The sequence below is a fragment of the Trachypithecus francoisi genome, unplaced genomic scaffold (assembly GCF_009764315.1).
Source record: "Trachypithecus francoisi isolate TF-2019V2 unplaced genomic scaffold, Tfra_2.0 Lachesis_group21, whole genome shotgun sequence".
Taxonomy (NCBI): Eukaryota; Metazoa; Chordata; class Mammalia; order Primates; family Cercopithecidae; genus Trachypithecus; species Trachypithecus francoisi.
In genome coordinates, this window is record NW_022681467.1 from 44,223,224 (window position 1) to 44,246,345 (window position 23,122).

Below are 23,122 nucleotides of genomic sequence, written 5' to 3' on the forward strand. Positions count from 1 at the left end.
AATCCCGACTCTACAGGGGTAGCCTCAGACCTCCCTGCCCTCCTGCCCTCTAGGGACAGCCTCCAACAGCCCTTCCCTCTCACTCTCCAAAGAACTGCAGCTGACACCTCCCTTTTGCCTGTTCATCAGCTCCTAGTTCCGCTGCTTAATTCTTGAACCTGATGTGGACTCTGCCTAGCTAGGGGGTCCACAGCATTTGGGGTCACAGCTTCCCCAGTGCTCCTTGTACCCTCACACGGTAGCCCAGGGCCCCTGCCTGGGAAAAGCTGCCCTCAAACGGGGCATGCATCTGATTCACAGCCAGAAGGAAGCACCTAGGGCAGGGAGGGCAAAATATGGTACCCAGACCCCATTCTGCACCCATGGCAGACATCACTCATCGATCAAAGCTCTGCCCGAGCCAATCTCAGCCTGGAGACAAGCAGCTGCCGCCAATCAATTCCAGTTGCTACTCAAAGAGAACCTGCCCTTCCTCTAGACTCTAGTCCGTGCATTTTCAGCAGGACAGACACTGTCCCCAAGGAGGTGAAAACACTTCCCTCTTTTAATGTATAATAAGCACCAGGTGCACAGATAAACAGACATAAGATAGATCCACAGTATTAAAATTTCATGGGGGTGCAGCAATTAGGAAAAATTGACTAAAAAGGTTTTTTATGAAATTAAATGAAATTTAATGAAATGAAAAAACTGAGAAACACTAATCCAGTGCCTGGTTCCTGATTAAACCCACACGCCTCAGAAGCCCCTGGAGGGCTTTCAGCACACAGGCCTCTGGGCTCCCCCTCCAGAGTTTCTGAGGCCATAGTTCTGGCTGGGCTGGAGAATCTGCCTTTCTATCAACTGGTCCAGGAGCCGTGCTCTGAGAACCCCTGGTCTCAGAAGCAAGCCCAGCAGTTCCTAGCCCTGGCTGCACATCCAGGCTATCCAGCATCCAGGCCCCGCCCCACGAACTGATCAGAATTGCTAGGGCCCAGGGCACTGGGATTGTTGCAAAGCTCCCCCGATGATTCCAGAGTGCAAGCAGGGCTGAGATGCACTGGGCTAGACTATGAGCTCCAGGAGGGCAAGAATGACGATCGTGTTACATGGCCCCAGATGCAGCCTGACACATATGATGTGCTCATAATTATGGACATGTAAATGGATGGATGGATGATGGTTAGTTGGATAGACAGATGTTTGTTTGGATGGATCGATGGATGAATAGATGCATGCATGCATGCATGGATGGATGGATGGATGGATGGATGGATGGATGATGATTGGATGGATGGATGGATATTTGGATGGATCAGTGGATGAATGGATGCATGGATAGATGCATGGATGCATGGAAGGACGGATGGATGCATGAACGCATGGATGGATGGATGGATGGATGCATGGATGGATGGATTCATGGATGGACGGATAGATGCATGGATGGACGGATTCGTGGATGGATGGATGCATGGATGCATGGCTGGATGGATGGATGGATGGTTGGATGGATGCATGGGTGGATGGATTGATGCATGCATGCATGGATGGACGGATGGACGGACGGATGGACGGGTGGATGGATGCATGGATGGATGGATAAATAAATGGGTGGGCAGGTGGAAGGATGAGTGGAAAATACAAACAGAGAGAAGGAGAGAAAGAAAGAGAAAGGGGAGACAGGGTGGAGGAAGGAGAGGAGAGGACAAGAGCAAAGGAGGAAGGGAGGATGGAACTTAATTACTGTACTTAGTTAAGCCCTTTAAAAATCTTAACAAGTCTTCACATCTCTAGGGAAGAATTTTATTAAGAATTGACCAGTAGTGTCATTCTCTTTTAAGAGCTGTTGGAGATAGCTGGGTTCATACAAAAAGAAACCCCTCTTTTTCCATGTGTGCCCCAAAGTTCAGCTCTCACACTCATGTTGGAGGCATGAGATTTGACAGCACTGAGTACTGAGCTCACCTTGGGCAGCTGGCCCCGAGGCAGGGGAAGGACACTGTGACCCCAGAGAGCTGTCCCTTTCACCCCAGGACCCCAACTCTCACAGTGGAGGGGTGGCAGAAATCACTCACTGGCCACATAGTTCTCATCCAGCTGCTTAAAGGAGAAGGTGACATTGTCCAGCTCTGACAGGGTCACCCAGATGTCCTCCAGCATGGTCCGTTCCTCCTTCTGCAGGAAGAAGACAGCGCGGAGGAGTCTCAGATGCCAATCCTGCCTCAGGGTTTCCTATCAAGATGCTGAATTCAACTCTAATTGGCACTCCAGACTGTGGGCCCCCTGGGTGCCAGGTCCTGAGCGTGACTCTCCAGAGTGGATGTGAAATCATGGTGTGCTCTGTGGCTTGTCCTGCACCTTCAAGGGTCACAGAACCCATCTCTGCCTTCATTCGCTGAGTGCTCCTAGGAAAGTCACTGCCTCTCCTGCCTGGACCACCAACCAGGCTTCTACACTTAACCTTCTCAAACCTAACACACTCAAATAAAAATCCCCAATTCCTTCCTCAACCTCCCCCAGTCAGTCCCATGTCAGCAAATAACAGCAGCATTCACTCAGTCATCCAAGATCCAAACCTTTGACTTCTCAGTTTCTCTCCTGCTCACCCTGGGCCTGGTCCATCACCAAGTCTGATGGGTCGCCACTAAAACCTCCTCCAGACCCACCCACCTCCCTCCAGCTTCCCGGCCACCACCTGGGTTCAAGGGTCCACCGTCTCTCACCAAGATGACACCAGGTTTCCCTTTTGCCACTCTCTGCTCACAAACAATACATCCTACATGTCCTGTTTTGAAAACTTAACCCAAATTATATCACTCACCCAGCTGAAAGCCTCTGAACAGCTCCTCTGCTTCCAGAATAAAGTCTCAGGCCCTACAGATCAGGTCCCCCCATCTGCCCAGCCCCCTGCTGCTCCCCTCTGGCCACACCGCCCGCTCTTTGGGGCCTTGGTACACACTGGTCTCTTTGCCCTGCACAATCCTCCTCACACTGTCTGCCTGGATGGCTGAGGTCTCAGCTCAAGCATCACCGCCTTACATAGCCTGTCTCTGAAACCACCTAATCTAGGGGACAGCACCCACCACGCTTCCTGCAGAGCTCCCCTTCTCTCCACCTCCCTTCCCTCCTCCACCCTTTCTTCTTCTCAAGCTGCTTCCCCCAACTAGAAAGTCAGCTTCAGGCCCCCAGGGCCAGCTCAGGGCCTGGCACATCGTAGTGTTTGGAGAATGAGGGAACTGGGCCCAGCGTCCCCATGTGAGAAGAGGAAGGGGAGGGCTGAGTGTTCCCTGCTTCCTCCCTGGGCCCCAGCTTGTGCATTCTGGGAATCAAGTGACAGCCAATCTCCCACCAGGCAGGCACCTCGTGCAGCAGCAGCCGGCAGAGGATGCTCCAAGGCCAGGCCTCCCCACTAGCCAGTGGCAGGGGCTCCAGGAGCCAGCCTCAGAGGCACGGGTGACTCTCGGGGGCCTGGCTGGATGTGCAGGAGCATCTCTGGCTTCTACCACCCCACTCCCACCTCAGGCCCTCAGCTGTCACAACCAAAAACGTCTCCAGACATTGCCAAGTGTCCCCTAGTGGTGAAACTGCCCTGGGCTGACACCTGCTCGTATGTAGCATGGATTCTATTACCTCTGTGTGCCTCCTTCCCTCCCACTGGGAGAGAAGATCCCTGGTACAGGGACTCTGTTTTGTTCACTGCTGCACCTTCAGTGCCCATAAAACAGCACACAGGTGCCCAACAAATCGCAGCTGCGGGAATGACAAGATCTGGGGAGCCTGAGTGAGTGGGCAGGCACTCCCTTGCCCCTGCCTGGGCGGGCACCAGCAGGTGGGCCAGTGGGGCCGCCCTGCCGCCCCACTCACCACTGCGGCCGGCGAGAGCAGGGACTGGCAGTGCAGCAGGACGCCCGTGGCCGCCACCTGCTCCAGCCACTTGCGGCTGGCGTCTCGGCTGCTCTCCTCGTACTCGCCGTTGTTGTTGTAGCGGTAGCCCAGGGCCGCCAGCAGCTGCTCGGAGAAGGTGCACACGGCGGCCACCAGGGCCTGGCAGAAGATCGCGTCTCTGCGCAGCTGCAGCTCTGTGTCTGCGGGCAGAGGGCAGGGGGCCTCGCTGGAGGGGTGCTCCCACACCACCAGGAGGCCCACACCCCAAAGCCCTGGGTCCAGGACCCCTCATGGAACCCCCAGCAAAGGGCGAACAATAGGTCAGAAATTATTTTTGGTGGACATCCCAGCCACCAAAAGCCAATTCCGCAACAATAAGTTCTCCAAAACGCAAGCCCATTGGCCAAAACTGTTCTCTCAGTGACTCATCTGCCTGCTTTGAAAACCAACCAAGCAAAGAAACACCTTGTGATTTCCCAAGACCCGCACCCTCAGCCATTTCTCCTCTCATTATGGGATTCCTTGGCCTTGGCCAGTAGAATGCCAAAGGTGCCAAGCTCTTCTGCCAAGCTCCACGTGTTCAGAAATGCAATTTAGCATTTTCTCTACACTGGAGAACTACGCTCTCTTCCTCCCCCTAGCTCTGCCCTTACCCCTGTCCCTGGCCTTGCCATGGTTTGAGGAACTGGCCAGTTTCAAGCAATTGCTCTCTCAGCGTCCCAATCTTCTGGAAGGAATTATTTCCCTGGCCAGCTTCTGGCCAGTGAGTTTTCAGTGACCACATTTGACCCAGATCCTACAGTAGCACCCCCTTGGCTGAGAATTTCTGGAAAGAAGAGAGGGATAGAGAAGGTCTCCAAGATTCTCCCACTACCTCCTCCCGCTTCCTCTTCCCCACTCTCCGCTGGGTGGAAGCCCCCAGGCTGGGGCTGAAGGCTCTACTGGCACAGGCCTCCCTAACATTGTCCTCTATCCCAGAGCCCTGTCAACATCTACCCAGGCCTGGGCAGTGCCACAGGACAGGGCTCCTGGCTCCAGTGCCCTGAGACTTGTCCCTTGGACACATGAGGAAGAAGTAAGTTTCAAGTAGATCTTGGAGGGGCTCCAGGCCAAAGCGTTGCCTCCCCGAGTCCAGGCCCTGAGGGCATGGATGGTGAGCTTTGAGCGGTGGAAGAGGCCAGGCATGTGCCCCACACACACCTTTAAAGCCCTCACCTGTGCACTTCAGCAAGGCCAGGAGCAGCTGGTTCTTCCCATCTGGAAGGAGAAGGGAGAGAGAAACAGGGACAGGTTGGGATGGGGCAGCAAGAGGTGAGGGCAGGACTCAGCCCCTCCCCATGGCACCTCCCAAGGTGCTCTGACCCTTCATAGCAAAGTCCTGGCACCCAAGGCTGTGCTCAAGGAGGTTTTATAGACTGTTAGGTGAACTCCAGGAACCCCTGACCTCGGGCAGTGGAACCCCAACCATAAGGCCCATCTGCACATGCAAGCTGCGGACACAGGCGGAACCAGCCCCTTTAACCCCTGGGCCATGGCCCCTGCCCCACAGCTTGTTCACATAAGTATGGGCACACTCACATGTACAACCTACGTACACACGTATCCAGACATACACTCACACATCAACACACAGCCGAGTGCATGCCACACACAGAGACACATATACTCATACACAGACTCACCTATGCACACATAGGCACACATGCACCCACACAAGCACACACAGCAGACACCCAAGTGCACACCACACACGTGCACTCACATGCAGACTCACATACATATGTACACACACAGGTACACATGCATCCACACAGACACACAAACAACAGACACACAAGTGCACACACAAGACACAGACACACGCTCCTAATAGCCTCACATACATATTCTCATCCTACATGGGACGGTCTGTCCTGCAAAAGAAAGTTCATTTCTTCCAGGCTGAACATCCTGGTCTCTTTTCTTCAAAAGATGCTCCTTGGCCCAGAAAGGGCTTAGAAAGATGTGGAAGGGCTTTGGATTTGGTTTCTTGGGGTGCCTTCTTTCCAGGGAGGGCTGCAGGACTCAGGGCTGGGCAGGGTAAGAACGAGAGCAGCTGCGGTGGTGCGTGCTTGTCAGGACTCACCACGCCAGGCAGCCAGGCCAGGACTCACCACGCCAGGCAGCCAGGGCACGGAGCACCATGACCTGTGCTGACTCACTTCATCCTCCCGACCACATGGGTGGGAGGTGGCGCTGTGGGCACATTTGACACAGGAAGGAGCTAAGGCCAGAGGCTTCAAGGAACTCGCCATGATCGCACAGCCAGTAAGTGGGTGAGCTGGGATTCAAGCCCTGGTGGTCTGGACCCAGAGTCGACGCTCTTCACCAGTTACACTTTTGGAGAACAGGACAGATCAGAAGTCGCAGAGACTCCAACTCGAGGCTGCTGTTCCCCGGGGGAACAGCCCAGAGTCCTCTAATCTCCCACTGTCCTGGTCAAACATATCCCTCGTCCGCATCCTTCTAACCCAGGAGTCTCAGACACAAAAGCCAGCAAGGGCCAGGCAGGTGACATAAGATGCGTGGAGCAGACGCCAAGCCACAGGGAGAGGTGGAGACTGGGGTGCACTGGAAAGCACCTTGGCCCCACGTACAGAGAGCGGCCGCCACTCCTCTCCACCAAGGTAGGATGGGAGACTGGGCCTGGAATCACCAGATCTTCTGGTTATTCAAGAGTAGCCGGAAATCCAAGTTTTTATGTGAGAGGCTCTGTCAAGCTGGCAGCAGAGTCACAGTTTTTGCTGCTGCAGCATCAAAACCCATCTGTGGGCCTGAATCCGGTCAGTGGGCTGCCAGCCTGTGTCCCTCCTACCCTGACAATAACAGGAACACACACATCCACTGTTTTGGAAGCTGAGAGAGACCAGGTTCAGCCTTTTCAGCCTCCAAAATCAGAGCTTTGTTTAGTTTGGTTTTGTTTCTGTTTTTTGTTTTGGTAGAGACAGGGTCTATGTTGCCCAGGCTGGTGTCAAACTCCTGGGCTCAAGTCATGTCCTGCCCAGGGCAGGACACTCAGCTGACAGAGGGCATCACTTCTCTTGTCCTCTCCCTGGGCATGGAGAAACAGGGGTTGCAGAGCTGGATCCATTCTTGATTCTCTCGTTCCACACCAAAGGCCACGGCCCCCTCCCCACTATGATGCACCCTCCCTGCCCACCGACCTTCCACGTATCTCTGAATGTTGTCCACCAGAGTCTTGATGGAGTTGGGGAGGTTCCAGGGGTCCTCCTGGATGCTGATCTGGATCAGGCTCCGGCCACGGATTGTACACTCTTCTTTCTGTTTAAACTCTGGGGCAGGAAAGTGGCATGAGGGCCAGGGAAGGGACGGAGGTAGCTTTGGAGAATGGTGGCACAAAGGCCTATGTCCCATCACAGATCCCAGAGCTCATAATCCTAGATCAAGGGAGCTGGGCATTATCTGGTCCACAGAGGGTAAGTGTGCTACTATGTCATGGTACCACACCCATGGCAGACATCACTCATCAATCTCAGCACTCCTTCCTGCTCTCTGAGACCAGGACTCCCCCACAGCTACCTCCAATCCATTGCAGACCTCACAAATCAATCATGGCTTTCCTTTCGTCTAAACCTGGATGTTGTAGCCACAGAAGGATTCTCAGGAACTACCTCCTCACAGCCACAACCAATTGAGATGGCACATGAGTTCTAACCCTTTCCCTACACAGAGGAGGAAGCCCACATACAGAGTGGGAAAGTGACATGCCTTAAGTCACACAACTGGGCAGTTATAGCACTGGGACTTGCCTCTGGCCCCACCATTCAGACGCCAGGAAGACAAAGGCCCCTGCAAAAGACAAAGGCCTCTTTCCTCCTGCCTCCTGCAAGGTCCCAGTTTCGGAGATATTTGCAGGTTTGCTGTTTCTGCTTTCTGAGGTCCATCCCTGAAAACTGATCCTGAGACAGCAGAACGTGCAGCTGAGCTGGGGAGCCCCAAGTCCTCACCACTTCCCACCCTTTCTTGGTGGCAAGAAAGGGTGCCCATCTGCATTTCTATCTCCTACAATCTCACTGGGAGCTCCTTGAGGTCAGGGCAGTATCAAATTCATCTCAGGATCTCCAGTGCCCAGTACAAGGCCTGGCACAAGCTGGTTCTGAGAAATTATTTACTGGATGTACAGAAGCATGAATAGACAGGCAGATGGGTGAGTGGGTAGAAGGGTAAAAGAGTGGGCACATGGATGGAAGGAGGGAAGGATGGATGGATGGACAGATAAGCGGATGGATGGATGGATGGATAGGTGGGTGGATGGATGGGTGGTGGGTGGATGGTTGGATGGGTGGGTGGGTGGATGGATGGACAGATGGTGAATGGGTAGTTGGGCGGATGGGTGGGTGGGTGGGTGGATGGATGGACAGATGGTGAATGGGTAGCTGGGTGGATGGGTGGGTGGATGGATGGATGGATCAATGGGTGGATGGGTGGATGAGTGGGTGAATGGATGGATGGATAGCTAGATGATAAATGGATGAGTGGATGGATGGATGGGTGTGTGGGTGGAGGGATGGATGGATGGATGGATGGATGGATCGATGGTGGGAGGGTAGATGGCTGGATGGATGGATAGTACGTTGGGTGGATGAGTAGGGTGGGTAGGTGGGTAAATGGGAGGAAAGGTAAGTGGGAGAACATACGAAATTTCAATCCTTTTCTCTCAATCATTTCAAGAAGAAAGTCTCAATTTGGTGCTGGTAAGCCCTTAATACTTCTTTAATTCACAAATCCCTCTCTTAAATGAAGAACAAGGAGCCCTTGGCAGGCAACAGTGCCTAACTGCAGTGTAACGATATTTTGTTGCTGTTGTTCGCATTTAATTTATCATTATGGTTTATCACAAATTTTTGGCATATTATACTGGCTTTTCATACATAAGTTGTTCAATAAGGTCCTTTCAAAATTAAGAGCAATACTTTTTGAAAAGTGACATCAATAATAAGAAAAAAATGAGTATGGTTTAAAAGACATGAAGGAAGACTGGGCACAGTGGCTCACGCCTGGAATCCCAGCACTTTGGGAGGCCAAGGCAGCAGGATCACTTGATACCAGGCGTTCAAAACCAGCCTTGGCTACAGGGCAAAACCATGCCTCTACAAAAATAAATAAATAAAATAAAATAATAAAAAATAAAAAATTAGCCAGGAGAAGTGGTGTGCACCTGTAGTCCCAGCTACTTAGGATAGGAGGCTGAGTTGTGAGGAAAACTTGAGCCTGGGAGGTCAACGCTGCAGTGAGCTGTGATCACACTATTGCACTCCAGCCTTAGTGACAGAGTGAGACCCTTTCTCCAAAAAGCAAGACGGAAAGGAAGGGAACGGAACGGAAAGGAAAGGAAAGGAAAGGAAAGAAAACCAAAAGAAAAAGGAAAAGAACCATTCTTGGCTCAGAGTCTACAAAAACAGGCCACGGGCTGGATGTGCCCCAAGGGCTAAAATCACTGTCCCCTGGATGATCCCCACAGTCGTTTAGCAGTAGAGGGGCAGAGCTGAGCATGAGCCCAGGCATCCCCCGCCCCCCCCACCCCCGTCTAACACCCTTCCCCATCGCAGGCTGTCTCCGTGGATGCTGGCTATCCCCTCACCTTGTAAGCTGTGGTTCATGGGGAAATGCCTGGTTTCTTCAAAAGCCCGGCTCATGACTGGTCCCTTGAGGAGAGCATTGATGGAGTCCACCTGGGTGGCAAGAAGCCCCGGGTTGGTTTGGGCCCCATGGCCCTACACACTGCAGATGTCTGGGACCCACAGCCCCCGGGTCACGGGCCCTCCCCAGGTGTGACAGGAGGAACCCAAAGTTGCACCAGGAGTGGGGCAAAGTTCCTACCTGGTTAAAGAGGTGCTCCAGGCAGCCATGAAGCTTGTCCTGCTTGTCAGATGGGATTCGCATGTCACAGGGCAGTTCATCTCCTTGGCGGGAGGTAGAAGTAACAGCCATCAGTCATTTCTGCCCCACCTCACACCATCCCCAGCACTTTCCCAAGAAGGGGATACAGCTACAGAACTCCAAACCCACAGGGGATCTGGAGTCTGAAGACTAGGTCCTGGCTGTGAGCCACCGGGAAAATCGCCTGACCTCTCTGAGCCTCAGTTTCTTCATCTGCAAAATGGACAACAGGCACTAACTAACGCATGACAAGATTGTAAAGCACTGCTTTTTGTAAAGCACTGACTGTAAAGCACTGTTTCCATTCTGCCAAGGAGGGACTGAGGGACAGACAGAAGGAGCTGGATGCCGCGTATCCTGATTCCTTGCTCAGTTGGTTCAGTTACATCAGCTGTCACACCCAACTCCTTCCTAGAGGCTCTTGGGGCCAGTTTGTGCAGCTGACTGTCTTAGGTGATGAAATACGTATCTAAAGTTCAGCAATTTCTTCCATTGTACTTGAGCTTCTTTTTCTTCTGTTCATTGAAGTATAATTAAAATTAAATTGTTACGCACAGACTATCTCTGAAAGGACACGCAAGACTATAGTGACAGTGGGAACAGCAGTGACAGCCTGAGAACCAAGGGTTTTGGGGGAGACTTGTCACCGTGCACCCTCTGGGGCCTTCTGAATTATGCACCATGTGGATACACAACCCAACTTGCAAAATGAACTGCTTTGAAGTCTGAAGTAAACAAGACTAAAATAAAAAGCAATTTCAGGCTTTCAGTAATGCCTTTAATCCCAGCAATTTGGGAGGCCGGGGCAGGTGGATCACAAGGTCAAGAGATCGAGACCATCCTGGCCAATATGGTGAAACCCCCATCTCTACTAAAAATATAAAAATTATCTGAATGTGGTGGCAGGCACCTGCAGTCCCAGCTACTCAGGAGGCTGAGGCAGGAGAATCGCTTGAACGTGGGAGGCGGAGGTTGCAGTGAGCTGAGATTGTGCCCTTGCACTCCAGCCTGGCAACAGAGTGAGACTCTGTCTCAAAAAAATAAAAATTTTAAAAAAAGTTGTAAGTACAGTATGATCTAATTTATAAAATATTGTCTATGTCTGTCTGTCCATCCATCCACCCACCTGTCCATCCACGCATTCACAGGCCCCACCAATGAGCTCCAAATGCTGGCGAGGGTCATTTCCGGGGGAGATGATGAGACTCTCATTCATTTTTATGGACTTCTTTTTGTTGTTTCTTTGTTTGCTTGTTTCTTGAAATGGAGTCTCACTCTGCCACCTAGGCTGGAGAGCAGTGGCGCGATCTCAGCCCACTGCAACCTCCCTCTCCCAGGTTCAAGTGATTCTCCTGCCTCAGCCTCCTGAGTAGCTGGCATTACAGGCGTGCACCACCACACCCAATTAATTTTTGTATTTTTAGTAGAGACAGTGTTCACCATGTTGGCCAGGCTGGTCTCAAACTCCTGACCTCAAATGATCCACCAGCCTCGGCCTCCCAAAGTGCTGGGATTACAGGCTTGAGCCACCACGCCCGGCCAATTTTTATATTTTTAGTAGAGGCGGGGTTTCACCATGTTGGCCAGGCTGGTCTCAAACTCCTGACCTCAAATGATCCACCAGCCTCGGCCTCCCAAAGCGCTGGGATTACAGGCGTGAGCCACCACGCCCGGGCTTAGGTACTTCTTTGAACTGCTCCGTGTCGTTTGGATTTTTGGTTTGCACACGTATCATTTTTACATAAACCATGAAGTCACCCTGTTTAGTTGTCAGCTCACTCATCACAACACTCATCACACATGAAGCATACAGAATTGCACCACGCATGCCTCTATTTGCTCCATCTCCACGACATTCACGGAGAACGTCAGCTCCAACAGGGCTGAGATGTTTGTTTCATTCACTGTCGCATTCCCAGTGCCTGGCACATATTACGGGCTCAAGAAATACTTGCTGAATGAGTGAATGGAAGGAAGTCAAGTACAGGACCACGCATACAAAACAACATAACGCAGGGGAAAGTATAATAAAATAAACTAAAACTAAATCTCATGGGGAGGAACCTCTCTCCCTGAGCACGGGCCGCTGCCGCTCCACTCACCAGACCCCATCTCGTCGCTGCCCAGGTAGGAGCTGTTACTTCTTACGCTGGTGTAGGACAGGACCGAGTCCCGATTGCTGTTACACTCGCTGCAAAGAAGCCCAGAGAAGGGGCTGAGTCACCCTGAGTTCAGGCCATCTGATCCTGGCACCCGAAACCCACTTCCTACAGTGTAGACAAAATCCCTGGGCCCTCGGGTGGGCATACAGCCCAGAGGGGGCATCGAGCACCGGTCCCGGGGCCCAAAGGCAGGGAAGGCCGGCCTGGTGGTTTTCCTTGCCTGAGGGCTGGGAAACGTTTCTAGGCTCTAGCACAGAAACACAGAAATAGGAGGAGGATGGTGAATCCTTTTCACTGAGGTGTCACTCTGTCCAGTGTCCCCAAGGGACAGCCTTGCCCTGAGACACCTGCCTATTCCACACGGCTCTGTCTTCCGTCTCCCCAGCCCCCAGCCTGGCTGGAAACCTCATGAGGACACGGACTGGATCGGATTTGCTACGGCCCAGGAACTCGGAAGGTGTGGGAGATTAAAACTCACGATCCTGATATTTTTTCCTTCACCTTTTTGAAAATTAAAGGAAAAACTGGAGAACCCAAAAATGTAAGAATGAAATCCCAGAGAGACGGCGAAATCTGAGACTACGGACATGAGGCTCTGAGGACACACAATGCCACAGCAGCCAGAGCATCTCGTTCTACAGACACCAGGCGAGCCAGAAATGGGGGGTCAGGCAGATCCCTTGACGACCGAAAGAACATTCACACTGGGAGAACTGGGGGGAAGGTCTGTCTTCTCAAACTGTATCAGTTCTGATTTTTGCTCACTAAAGCACCCTTCTAAGATTCCACTGTAACCACCGTGGGCAAATGTGAGGTCACATTTGTAGGCAAATTCACTGGGACCACAGTGTCTGTTTATCTGTAGGAAGGAATTAAACTGACCCATTATATGGCTTCCTATAGGAATCTGAGTTTTAGTCTATTTAACCCACTAATTAGGACCTCACTGATCTTGTTATAATTAACCAGTAGAAAATTCAGATCTTCTCAGGTTAGGAGGGGAAAGACCTGCGCTCTTCCTCCTTGGACCAAATAAACATAAATAGTGTTTGTTTCAGAAACCACATGTCTTACACTGAGTTTTCAAACACACCACGGAATCTTGCCCTTGAGCCTGACAACATCGTGTCAGCATGTGTGGGGTGACACCGAGGCAGAACAGATGGGTCCATGGAGGGCAGATCCTAAAATGTCAGCTTTGTGACTGGGGAGCCTAAATGGGTTTTGGGGGCTCAGGGGGCTCAGAAAATCCCCCAGAACCACGCTATGAGCAACAGCACCCTGAGCCCACTGCACCCTGGGAAGTGTCCACTGACGTTGCCATGATCCGTGGCCTCACCTCTCTGCGGCCATCCCCATCTAACCCCAGCCCCCCGACAGCGACACCCACCTGTAGGAGTCGCGGTAACTCATGGTGTCGTGGCCTGAGTCCTCCTGGTCCTCCTCAGCCACCTTGAAGCACACTTTCTTGATGCCCCCATGGTCACTCCTGTCCATCTCGCTCTCTTCACTGACCAGGGGCAGGGAGGAGGCCTCCTCAGCCAAGGACGCATCGCAGGACCCACCGGAGGTGGGCTCTGTGATGGTGGACAGCAGCCTACGGGAGCAAAGACCTTGAAGTCAAAGATACAGGCATGGCCCTTTGTGTCACTTTCCTGAAAATCCCACCAGCAGCTGCAGGTGTGAGCACTGGCCCTCCTGTTGCAGGTGGGAGACGTGCAAGTTCTTTCACAGTCAAGCTACACAAGGCTCTCCCAGAACGTGAGCCAGGAAGCTTTTGCTGTAGAGACCCTGGGAGCAAATCCTTCCAGCTCGATAGGCTGTACGGTCTCATGACAACCACTCAACCTGCTGTTGCAGTGGGACAGACCTGGACAGTGTGGAAGCAAACGGGCATGGCTGTGTTCCAATGACACCTTGTTTAAAAATGAAAACAACTGGCTGGGCGCGGTGGCTCACGCCTGTAATCCCAGCACTTTGGGAGGCCGAGGCGGGCTGATCACCTGAGGTCAGGAGTTTAAGACCAGTCTGGTCAACATGGCGAAACGCCGTCTCTACTAAAAAACAAAAATTAGCTGGGTGTGGTGGTGGGTGCCTGTAATCCCAGCAACTCGGGAGGCTGAGGTAGGAGAATCACTTGAACCCAGGAAGCAGAGGTTCCAGTTAGCCAAGATTGCACCACAGGATTCCAGGCTGGGAGACAGAGCAAGACTCCATCTCAAAAAAAAAAAAAAAAAGGAAAAGAAAAGAAAAGAAAAGAAGAAAAGAAAAGAAAAGAAGAGAAGAAAAGGAAAAGAAAAGAAAAGAAAAGCACAAACTTAAGTCTAGACTGGGCCCTGGGCCATAGTTCATCAATCCCCACCGTAGGGTGTGATGGTTAAGAGCACAGGTTTTGAAGTTAGCTAAACCCCCAGATTCAAATCCCAATATTGCCATTTCCTAGCTTAGAGACCTAAAGCAAATTACTTAAACTCTTGGAGACTCAGTTCCCTCAAATGTAAAATGGGATCATATCAGCATCTATATCTTAGGCTTCGGTGACAATTAAGGAAGCTAAAACGTGTAAACAGGCTAGGCCCAGTGGCTCACGCCTGTAATCCCAACACTTTGGGAGGCTAAGGCAGGAAGGTCTCTTTAGCCCAAGACTTCAATACCAGCTGTGAGACCGCCTCTCTGTAAGAAATACAAAAATTAGCCAGGCATGGTGGCATGTGCTTGTAGTCCTAGTTACTTCGGAGGTTGAGGCAGGAGGATCACTTGAGCCCAGGAGTTCGAGGCTGTGGTGAGATATGATCACACCATCACACTCTAGCCTGGGTGACAGTTGGATAAAGTACTCAGAACAGTGTCTCTGCTGGTCGTGGTGGCTCACATCTGTAATCCCAGCACTTCAGGAGGCCGAGGCGGGTAGATCACGAGGTCAAGAGATCGAGACCATCCTGGCCAACATGGGGAAACCCCATCTCTACTAAAAATAGAACAACTAGCTGGGGGTGGTGGTGAATGCCTGTAGTCCCAGCTACTCAGGAGGCTGAGGCAGGAGAATCGCTTGAACCCGGGAGACAGAGGTTGCAGTGAGCCGAGATCGCACCACTGTACTCCAGCCTGGTGACAGAGCAAGACAACATCTCAAAAAAAAAAAACAAAAAACAAAAAAAAAATAACAGTGTCTCATGCCTTCTAAGTGAGCAGTGATCAGTAAGTCCTGGCTGGATGTAATCCCACCATGTCTCCACAAAGTCAGTAGCATGATTAGCCTCACTTGACAAACGAGGAAACCAAGGCTCAGAGAGGTTAAGTGACTTGCCTACGTTTGCACAATGGATAAGCAGCAGGGCCAGGATTTGAACCCAGGCCTCCTGGCTCCAGAGCCTACATTCTTTTTTCCCCTTATCATGGAACATTTCCATCATACACAGAAGTAGAGAGTATATGATGAACCCAGCTATCCAACAGGCAGCTTCAACAACAGCCACTCAGGGTCCACCTTGTTTCCTCCATTATCCCCATCACTTTTTATTTCCCTGGAGCATTTTGTTTTGTTTTGTTTTGTTTTGAGACAAGGTCTCACTCTTTCACCCAGGCTGGAGTGCACTGGCGCAATCATGGATCACTACAGCCTCGATCTCCTGGGCTCGAGTCATCCTGCCTCAGTACCCTGAGGAGCTGGGACAACAGGTGTATGCCACCACACCTGGCTAATTTTCGAATTCTTTTTTTAATAGAGATAGGGTTTCATTACGTTGCCCAGGCTGGTCTCAAACTCCTGGGCTCACGCAGTCCTTCCAACTCAGCTTCCCAAAGTGCTGAAATTACAGGCATGAGCCACCATGCCCAGCTCACTGGAGTATTTAAAACAAGTCCAAGATAGCATGTAATTCCCCCATACCTACTTCCATGGATGTCTCTAATACATACAGACTTCCTTTTAAACACGTGGTTCTCAACTGGGGGCAATTTTGCCCCCTAGGAAACCTTTAGCTATGTCCAAAGACACCGCTACTTGTCTCAACTGAAGAGGAATTTTGCTACCAGTATCTCGTAGGTAGAGACCCCAGATGCTGCTGAACATCCTCCAACGCCCAGGACAGCTCCCCAGCCAGGAGTAATCCAGCCCCAAATGGCACCAGGGTCAAGGATGAGAGACACTGTTTTACACAGGACCACACTGCTCGACTGTGCCTAAGAGAATGGAGGAGTCCTCAATACCATCGAGCACCCAGTCTGTGGACAAACATCGCTGATTGTCTCAAAATGCCTCCTCACGTGGACGAGCTAGAAACAGATCCCTAAGCAGGTTCAGACGCTGCATCTGGCGGGTCCGTCTCTTGAGTCTCTTTCATCTCTAACAGTTCCTCTTCCCCACACCTGTTTCCCCATCATTCGTTGAAGAAGCCAGGTCATTTGCCACATAGAATCACCCACCCTCCAGATTAGGCCAGATGCCTCCCCAAGGTGCCAATGAACCACCCTCTGCACCACATCCTAGAGCTGAGTAGGGAGACCTCGAGCCTCCATGAGATGACAGCTCCGTATCTGCGGGCAAGAGCCTCGTGGGCGGGGCTGTGTGTGTGTCCTGGTGTATTGCAACAAACGGACGGCCTGTCCTCACTTTCTGTGATGTTAAAATTATAAAGTTCCCCCCAGAATCTTTCAGCAGACAGTTTTAGCCTCGCTGATGAGTGCTGCCTATATCCATGGTATTTCATTAGAACCGTGGTTCTCAGTCGGGATGATTTTCCCCGCAGAGGGTATTTGGCAATGTCTGAAGACATTTTTGGTTGTCACAATCGGGGGAGAGGTGCCACTGGCATCTAGTGGATAGATGACAAAGATACTGCTAAATAGTCTACATAATGTCCAGGACAGCAGTCCCCCTCCCACCACCCACTACAAGGATGATGCTACCCACGTGTCAATAAGGCCAGGACTGAGAACACCTGCCCCACGTACTCCGGACACCCCCGGCCAGCGCTCACCTGTTGATCTGGGTGACATACTGCTTCATCTCCTTCAGGGCTACATCTAGCTTGGTGAAGAGCTGCAGGTAGGCATCCTGGATCTCACGGTCCTCTTGCTTGAGCAGGAAGCTCAGGCCCCGGTCTTCCTGGCCAAGGGTCCCACTGGCTGGCCCGAAGCTGCCATCGTGGAGACTCTGGCCTTGGGGATCACCCTCTTCAGCAGGCAAGCACTTCCAGGAGGGGGCAGCCATGGTGGTGATGCAGTGCTGGGTGTAGGACATGGGGTTCAGGTGGCCTACAGTGGAGGAAGGGAGAGCTCACTGGAAAACAGCCACCAGCATCCACGGGGCCTCTGGGCAGAACAATACAAACCCATTTCAAGGATCCCAATGAAGGAGAAAAATTTCCCTTTTAAATACTCTTAATCCATTTGGTTACTTCAAGAAGAACGTTCCAGGCTGGTGCTAATATGCTCTTAACTACTGTGATCTTCTTGCTGCCTGCAATGCAGACATGATGGCTGGTATCCCAGCAGACATCATCATCCACGAGGCATAAAGCCACATCTAGAGATGCTGCCCCACACAGAAGGTCATCCCTGATGACCATGGAGCCACCATTCCAGCCCCGGACAGCTGACCTCCAGACAAGTTTCTGTTTAAGTATCTGGAGTGCAACATCTGAACCCAGTTTCTAATAGACACACGCAGGTACCTTGCTCCGGGTCAAGGCCGATGAGGGAGGGTTTGCGTCCAAAGCGGATGCTGAAGGACCTGCCCACTGAGGGGGTGGTCTTTGGGTAGGACACTTCCATGAGGTTGATGTGGCAATTGGTGGGGCAGAAGTCCAGGCCACACAGCGGGTGGGGCTCCAGAGGGGCTTGTTTGAAGGGTGGGCTGACCCTGCTCTTCAGCTGGGCTGCAAACTGAGAGAGTGGAGGCCGTAAAGTTGTGAGTCACAGGGCAGGATCTGGAAATAATGGCCCACACCCAGTACCCACTTTATCCTGGCCTAGGCCAGACGCCCCACAGTGGGACAAAATGCCAGTAGCTCCAAATGAGAAGGGGAACCCCTGGACCGTGTTTCATGGCTCCAGACTGCAGGGAAAGCCTGGAGGAACCCAAGGCCTCTGGGTGCCCACCTCATGCATGGCTCCATTTTGGCTGCCCCTGAGCCATCCTTGAAGCACTGTCTCTGCCCCACCCTCAGTTCATGAGGTTCAGGGTCAACGTGCCTCTCCATCCCTATGGCAACTGGAACCGGATGAGGCACATGACCTAAGCCAAGCCAACAGGGCTCCCTCCGAGTTAATTTTTTCCTGGGCTCACTAAGGCTAGAGCTATCAAGGGCCAACGTGTCCCCACCACAAGAGAAGGGCCTGGCTGAGAGTGAACCCAACACAAAGGAAAACGAAGTCAGGAGATGCAGAGAGGCCACGCTGCTATGATGCGGTAAGTTCACCTCCGTCCTTTTCAGTAATACACACCATACGTTCTCCTGTTTGTTTCAGTTGAGTTGGGATGGGCTTTGACATTTACAACCCATATATCCCAGGCTGAGATGCTATGTCTGGGACCCGTGGTAGAGACCCCGGAGGGAGCAGGCAAGCACCTCCTGGTAGCAGGCAATCCTCTGGCCGATGCTCTCCAGCTTGGTGTCGCAGATGTTGCGGAACTCAAAGTGGGGCATGGTCACAATGGCGCTGCTCAGGGCCATGAGCCGCCCGCAGTTCTCCACGAAGACACTGTCATCGGCAGCAAAGGCCTCGAGGATCTGCAGAAATGTCAACAGCTACTGAGCACTCCCCGGGTGCTGGGCAGATCTTAAGCGGTTCACCCGCAGTGACTCCTGTACTACACATAATACCCCCCAGGAAGTCAGGTCTGGTCACCCGCAGTGACTCCTGTACCACTCGTAATACCCCCCAGGAAGTCAGGTCTGCTGCTGGCCCTTATTGCACAGGAGTAAACTGAGGCTAAAGGGACAAGCCACTCTCCACAGTCCCACGCTACCTAGTGGTAGGACAAGGACCAGAATTCAGGGCTCCAGGCTAAGCCTGAGGAAATGGGATTCAGGTGTCTCACCCAACTCCTTCTTCCAACCCCCTGATAAGAGACACTGGCTTCAATCCCCGAGGGTAGGGCAGGGCCAGGCAGTGCCCAAGGAGACCTTGGCAGTGAGGCCGAAGCAGCCGCGGGGCTCCACGATCTTCTCCAGCACGTGGCACCTGACGCCTGCTGTGCTCACGTACTCATACACCACGCCGTGTTCCAGGTGCACGTTGTCCACAGTCAGGCTGACCATGGGGCTGTCCTCACACAGGCTCAGCCGGGGACCCAGGGACAGCAGTGGGAAGGCTGGAAGCCAAAAGAGGTGACATCTGAGCAGACATCAGAGGGAGGGAGGAAGGCAAGGCAAGGAGGATTCTGGAGGAAGCCTTCCAGGCAGTGGCAACAGCAAGTACAAAGGCCCTGAGGCAGGAGTACATTCAGCCAGAGCAGCCGGAGCAGAGAGGAGAGTGGGGAAGTGATGGAAGGTGTTGGAGAGCCAGTCTGGACAAGATCACACAAGCCATCGAAGGCCTGGCCCTGAAGATGGAGGGAGCCATCGGAAGGTTCTCTTCTCATCTGGGGGAATAGCCCCTGGGAGGAAAGTAAGTCAGGACAGGCAGAGCCGTGAGCAGGCCACTGCCACCGTCTTGGTAAGAAATAATGAGGGCTTGGTCCAGGCAGCTGAAACGGGCAAGGAAACGGATTCTCCCCGAGAACCCCAAGGAGGACCGCAGCCCTGTGGACACCTTGATTTCAGCCCAGTGGGACTCAGACTTCTGACCTCCAAAATTGTAAGTAGTAACTGTGTGTTGTTTAAGCTGCTGGGTCTGTGACACTTTGCTATAGCAACCATCAGAAACTGACATAACATCGCGGGCATCGCGACTGTGCACAGTGGTGCACACCTGTAATCCCAGCATTTTTGCGAGGCCAAGGCAAGAAGATCGCTTTAGCGCAGGAGTTAGAGACCAGCCTGGGCAACGTAGGGAGATCTCACCTCTAAAAAAACTTCCAAAAATTAAAAAATTAGCCAAGTGTGATGGGGCACGCCTGTGATCCCAGCTACTCGGGAGGCTGAGGTGGGAGGATCACTGGAACCTGGGCGGTCGGGGCTGCAGTGAGCTGTGGTCACACCACTACGCTCCAGCCTGGGTGACAGAGCCAGACCCTGTCTCCAAAAAGAAAAAACAAACAAACCTGCTGGCATGGAGGTGGACTGGCTGGAGGAGAGGAGGTGAGAGGACACAGGAGAGGACCCAACCCCTCTGGAGTCTCAGTCCCTCTGGAAGCTCCTGTCACACCATGTCACGTCTGTTACCTGAGTCAGGCTGGTCTTCCTCCTGGGCCTGCTCGCCACTGGGGTCCTCACTGGTGGCCTCCTGGCTGGCTCGTGCTTCCTGGGCATCCTCATGGGTGTGGTATATCCACTGGTACAGGCCCTGCCAGAAGCCAGAGTAAGGGACAGCCATGGTGCCAGCAGGTAGGGAGGAGGGGATGGGGCCGAGGTGCAAACTGCCCCTGGGTTCCAGAGCTCTGGAAACTCACTGACCACCAGTCACACTCAGCCCTCACCTCACAGTCTATGCTCCCTACAGAGGCCAGGGGATGTGACAACGTGAAGCAGGGCCATGGGTGCAGACTTATTGTCTCTCCTGTGTCCCCAGGGTCAGGTGCCCAAAACACACATACTGAGTGAGCCAGTGAATGAACCAGTGCAGGAATCTCGCCCTCCACCAGAACCCTGACCCCCAACCAAACGGAGTATCCACTTTCACCATCCGCTTGATTACGTGCCCAACATGCCTATGTGGTGAGGAGAGAGGGTGTGGTCACACCCATTTCACAGCTGTGAAAACTGAGACCCCAGGTATCACAGCATAGCTCCTCTGGTTTAAGGAGGCAGCAGGAGCACAGAGTTCAGGCCCAGCTCCGCCCTGTTGGGTCAGCAGCCCCACCCAACTCACAACCAGTGGCACATGCAGGTTTTCTCCAGAGAAGAGAGGACAGGCCTCAGCCACCTACCCCAACCCAGCCGGACTTCCCTGATGGCCCCAGCTGCTGGTCAACTCACCAGGGCCTCTTCGCGCCGACTCCGGAATGCCTGGAAGTGATCCAGGACCTCAGGGGCACCATCGTTCATCACGTTGCTGCCATTGACCTTCAGAATGCACTGACCAGCACAGAGCCCTGCAGCCATGGCCTCGGAGCCTAAGGGGAACAGCAGAGCGTGAGGCTGGATGCCAGGCAAGGACAAGCAGCCCGCTGAACACTGTTCCCCCGCAAGACACACTCAAAGACTTCACCTCCAGCCCTCCCACCCCAGAGTTGCCCTCTGACCCATTCCAGTGCAAAGAATGGACTGACATTCCCATTTTACAGAAGAAAAAACTGAGGTTCAGAGAAGTAGTAGCTGGCCCAAGGTCACGCAGCAAGGCAAATGGGATCCGATTTGGGTCCGTTTCACTCTAGAGCCTCATCTCCTTTAAAGTCCTGCAGCCGCCTTGTGCTACTGAGCCAGGATCGGCCCCATTTGGCAGATAGGGTGACGGGCTGAGAGAGGCAAAGCCATGGCTCTCTCGGTCGAATGAACAGAAGCCAGGATTCAAACTAGGCCTACCGCACTCCAAGGGCAAGGTTTTTCAGCTATTCCACAATCCCCAAACCGTAGGTCTTGAACCCAGGGGTTTTTCTAGTTCATGTGAAAGGTCTAGAAATGCAAACAAATGCCAAGCTTTGCCCAGACATGGGGCAATACCAGACATGGGGCCCGAATGGTGTGGTGGTGCCAAGTACAGCCCCTGGGGACTCGCATGGCTTCAAACCCTGGCTCTGCCATAGACCGACCCTGGAACCTTCAGCAACTACCTTCACTCTCTGGAGCTCGGCTTTCTCATCTGTGAAATGGGAACGCTCATAATCCCTACTCAGAGGGTCCTGGGGAGATTCCATGAGTTAATACATGCAGCGTTCAGCATCATGCCTGGCACTCAGTGAGTGCTCAAGAAATAGCACCTGTTTTATTCTTTTCACCTTCTTTGCCTATGAACACTTATTACTACCTATTATCAATATCTCTGCAGATGTTTTGAAGCAGGATTTCTCACCAAGGCACTGCTGATATTTTGGGTGAGATAATTCTGTGTGACTCTCTGGAGCTGTCCTGTGCACTGCAGCATATTTAGCAGGATCCCTGGTCTACCCACTAACTGCCAGAAACACCCCTCCCCAGTTACGACAAACAAAAATGTCTCCAGACAGGGCCAATGTCCTCTGGAGAGGAGGCTAAGGTGCCCCAAGGTGAGAATCACTGCTTTAAGGACAAAATGAAAACCTACTTTAAAATATTATCAAATTCTCAGTAGCCTTCTGTCATGGTACGCATTTTCTTAATGAATACCTAGTAAACGCACAACTATGACCACACAAGTGAACAATGTATGTTTAAACTTTAAAAAGGGAGGCATGGCCGGGCGCGGTGGCTCAAGCCTGTAATCCCAGCACTTTGGGAGGCCGAGACGGGCGGATCACGAGGTCAGGAGATCGAGACCATCCTGGCTAACACGGTGAAACCCCATCTCTACTAAAAAATACAAAAACCTAGCCGGGCGAGGTGGCGGGCGCCTGTAGTCCCAGCTACTCCAGAGGCTGAGGCAGGAGAATGGCGTAAACCCGGGAGGCAGAGCTTGCAGTGAGCTGAGATCTGGCCACTGCACTCCAGCCCGGGCGAGAGCGAGACTCCGTCTCAAAAAAAAAAAAGGAGGCTCTCAGATGCAGAAAAGTCTGAGGGCCCAGTATCATAGACCTACTTGCTTCCATCTCCAAGACATAGTGACACCTTTAATAGCACACAAGGAATAGGCAATGCAGAAAGCAGAGGTCTTGAACTGCTGGCCTTTGGGCTGGATCTGGCCACAGAAGTATTGAGGCAGAGCCGCCAGATTTGCATTTCTGGCTTCTCTTAGAAAATCAGGTCTGGTGAGAGTGGGCTCCCATTCCAGTCTGGCAATAAGGAGCTCCAGCTGAAGAGCCACTGCTCCTTCCAAAGTGAACATGTATTTTTCGCCTTGCCATAGTCCCCACCAGTCCCCACTGTCTTCCACTGGGATCGCTACCCACCTGGAGCCTACGTGACCCCAGGAGA

General features: G+C 52.5%; 1 protein-coding gene across 1 annotated transcript in view; it reads right to left on the reverse strand.

The window, feature by feature from the left end:
- PREX1 (phosphatidylinositol-3,4,5-trisphosphate dependent Rac exchange factor 1) overlaps positions 1-23,122 on the reverse strand; it is a 205,285-nt gene that overhangs the window by 7,748 nt on the left and 174,415 nt on the right. The window contains exons 20-33 of the mRNA XM_033186674.1: positions 21,053-21,189; positions 20,300-20,420; positions 19,100-19,287; positions 18,542-18,703; positions 17,645-17,855; positions 16,949-17,225; positions 13,360-13,566; positions 11,910-11,998; positions 9,748-9,830; positions 9,509-9,599; positions 7,071-7,199; positions 5,083-5,124; positions 3,847-4,067; positions 2,058-2,157 (exon numbers count right to left, since the gene is read on the reverse strand). Of these exons, the coding sequence (XP_033042565.1) occupies positions 2,058-2,157; positions 3,847-4,067; positions 5,083-5,124; positions 7,071-7,199; positions 9,509-9,599; positions 9,748-9,830; positions 11,910-11,998; positions 13,360-13,566; positions 16,949-17,225; positions 17,645-17,855; positions 18,542-18,703; positions 19,100-19,287; positions 20,300-20,420; positions 21,053-21,189 (2,058 nt within the window). The remainder of the gene's footprint in view (positions 1-2,057; positions 2,158-3,846; positions 4,068-5,082; positions 5,125-7,070; positions 7,200-9,508; positions 9,600-9,747; positions 9,831-11,909; positions 11,999-13,359; positions 13,567-16,948; positions 17,226-17,644; positions 17,856-18,541; positions 18,704-19,099; positions 19,288-20,299; positions 20,421-21,052; positions 21,190-23,122) is intronic.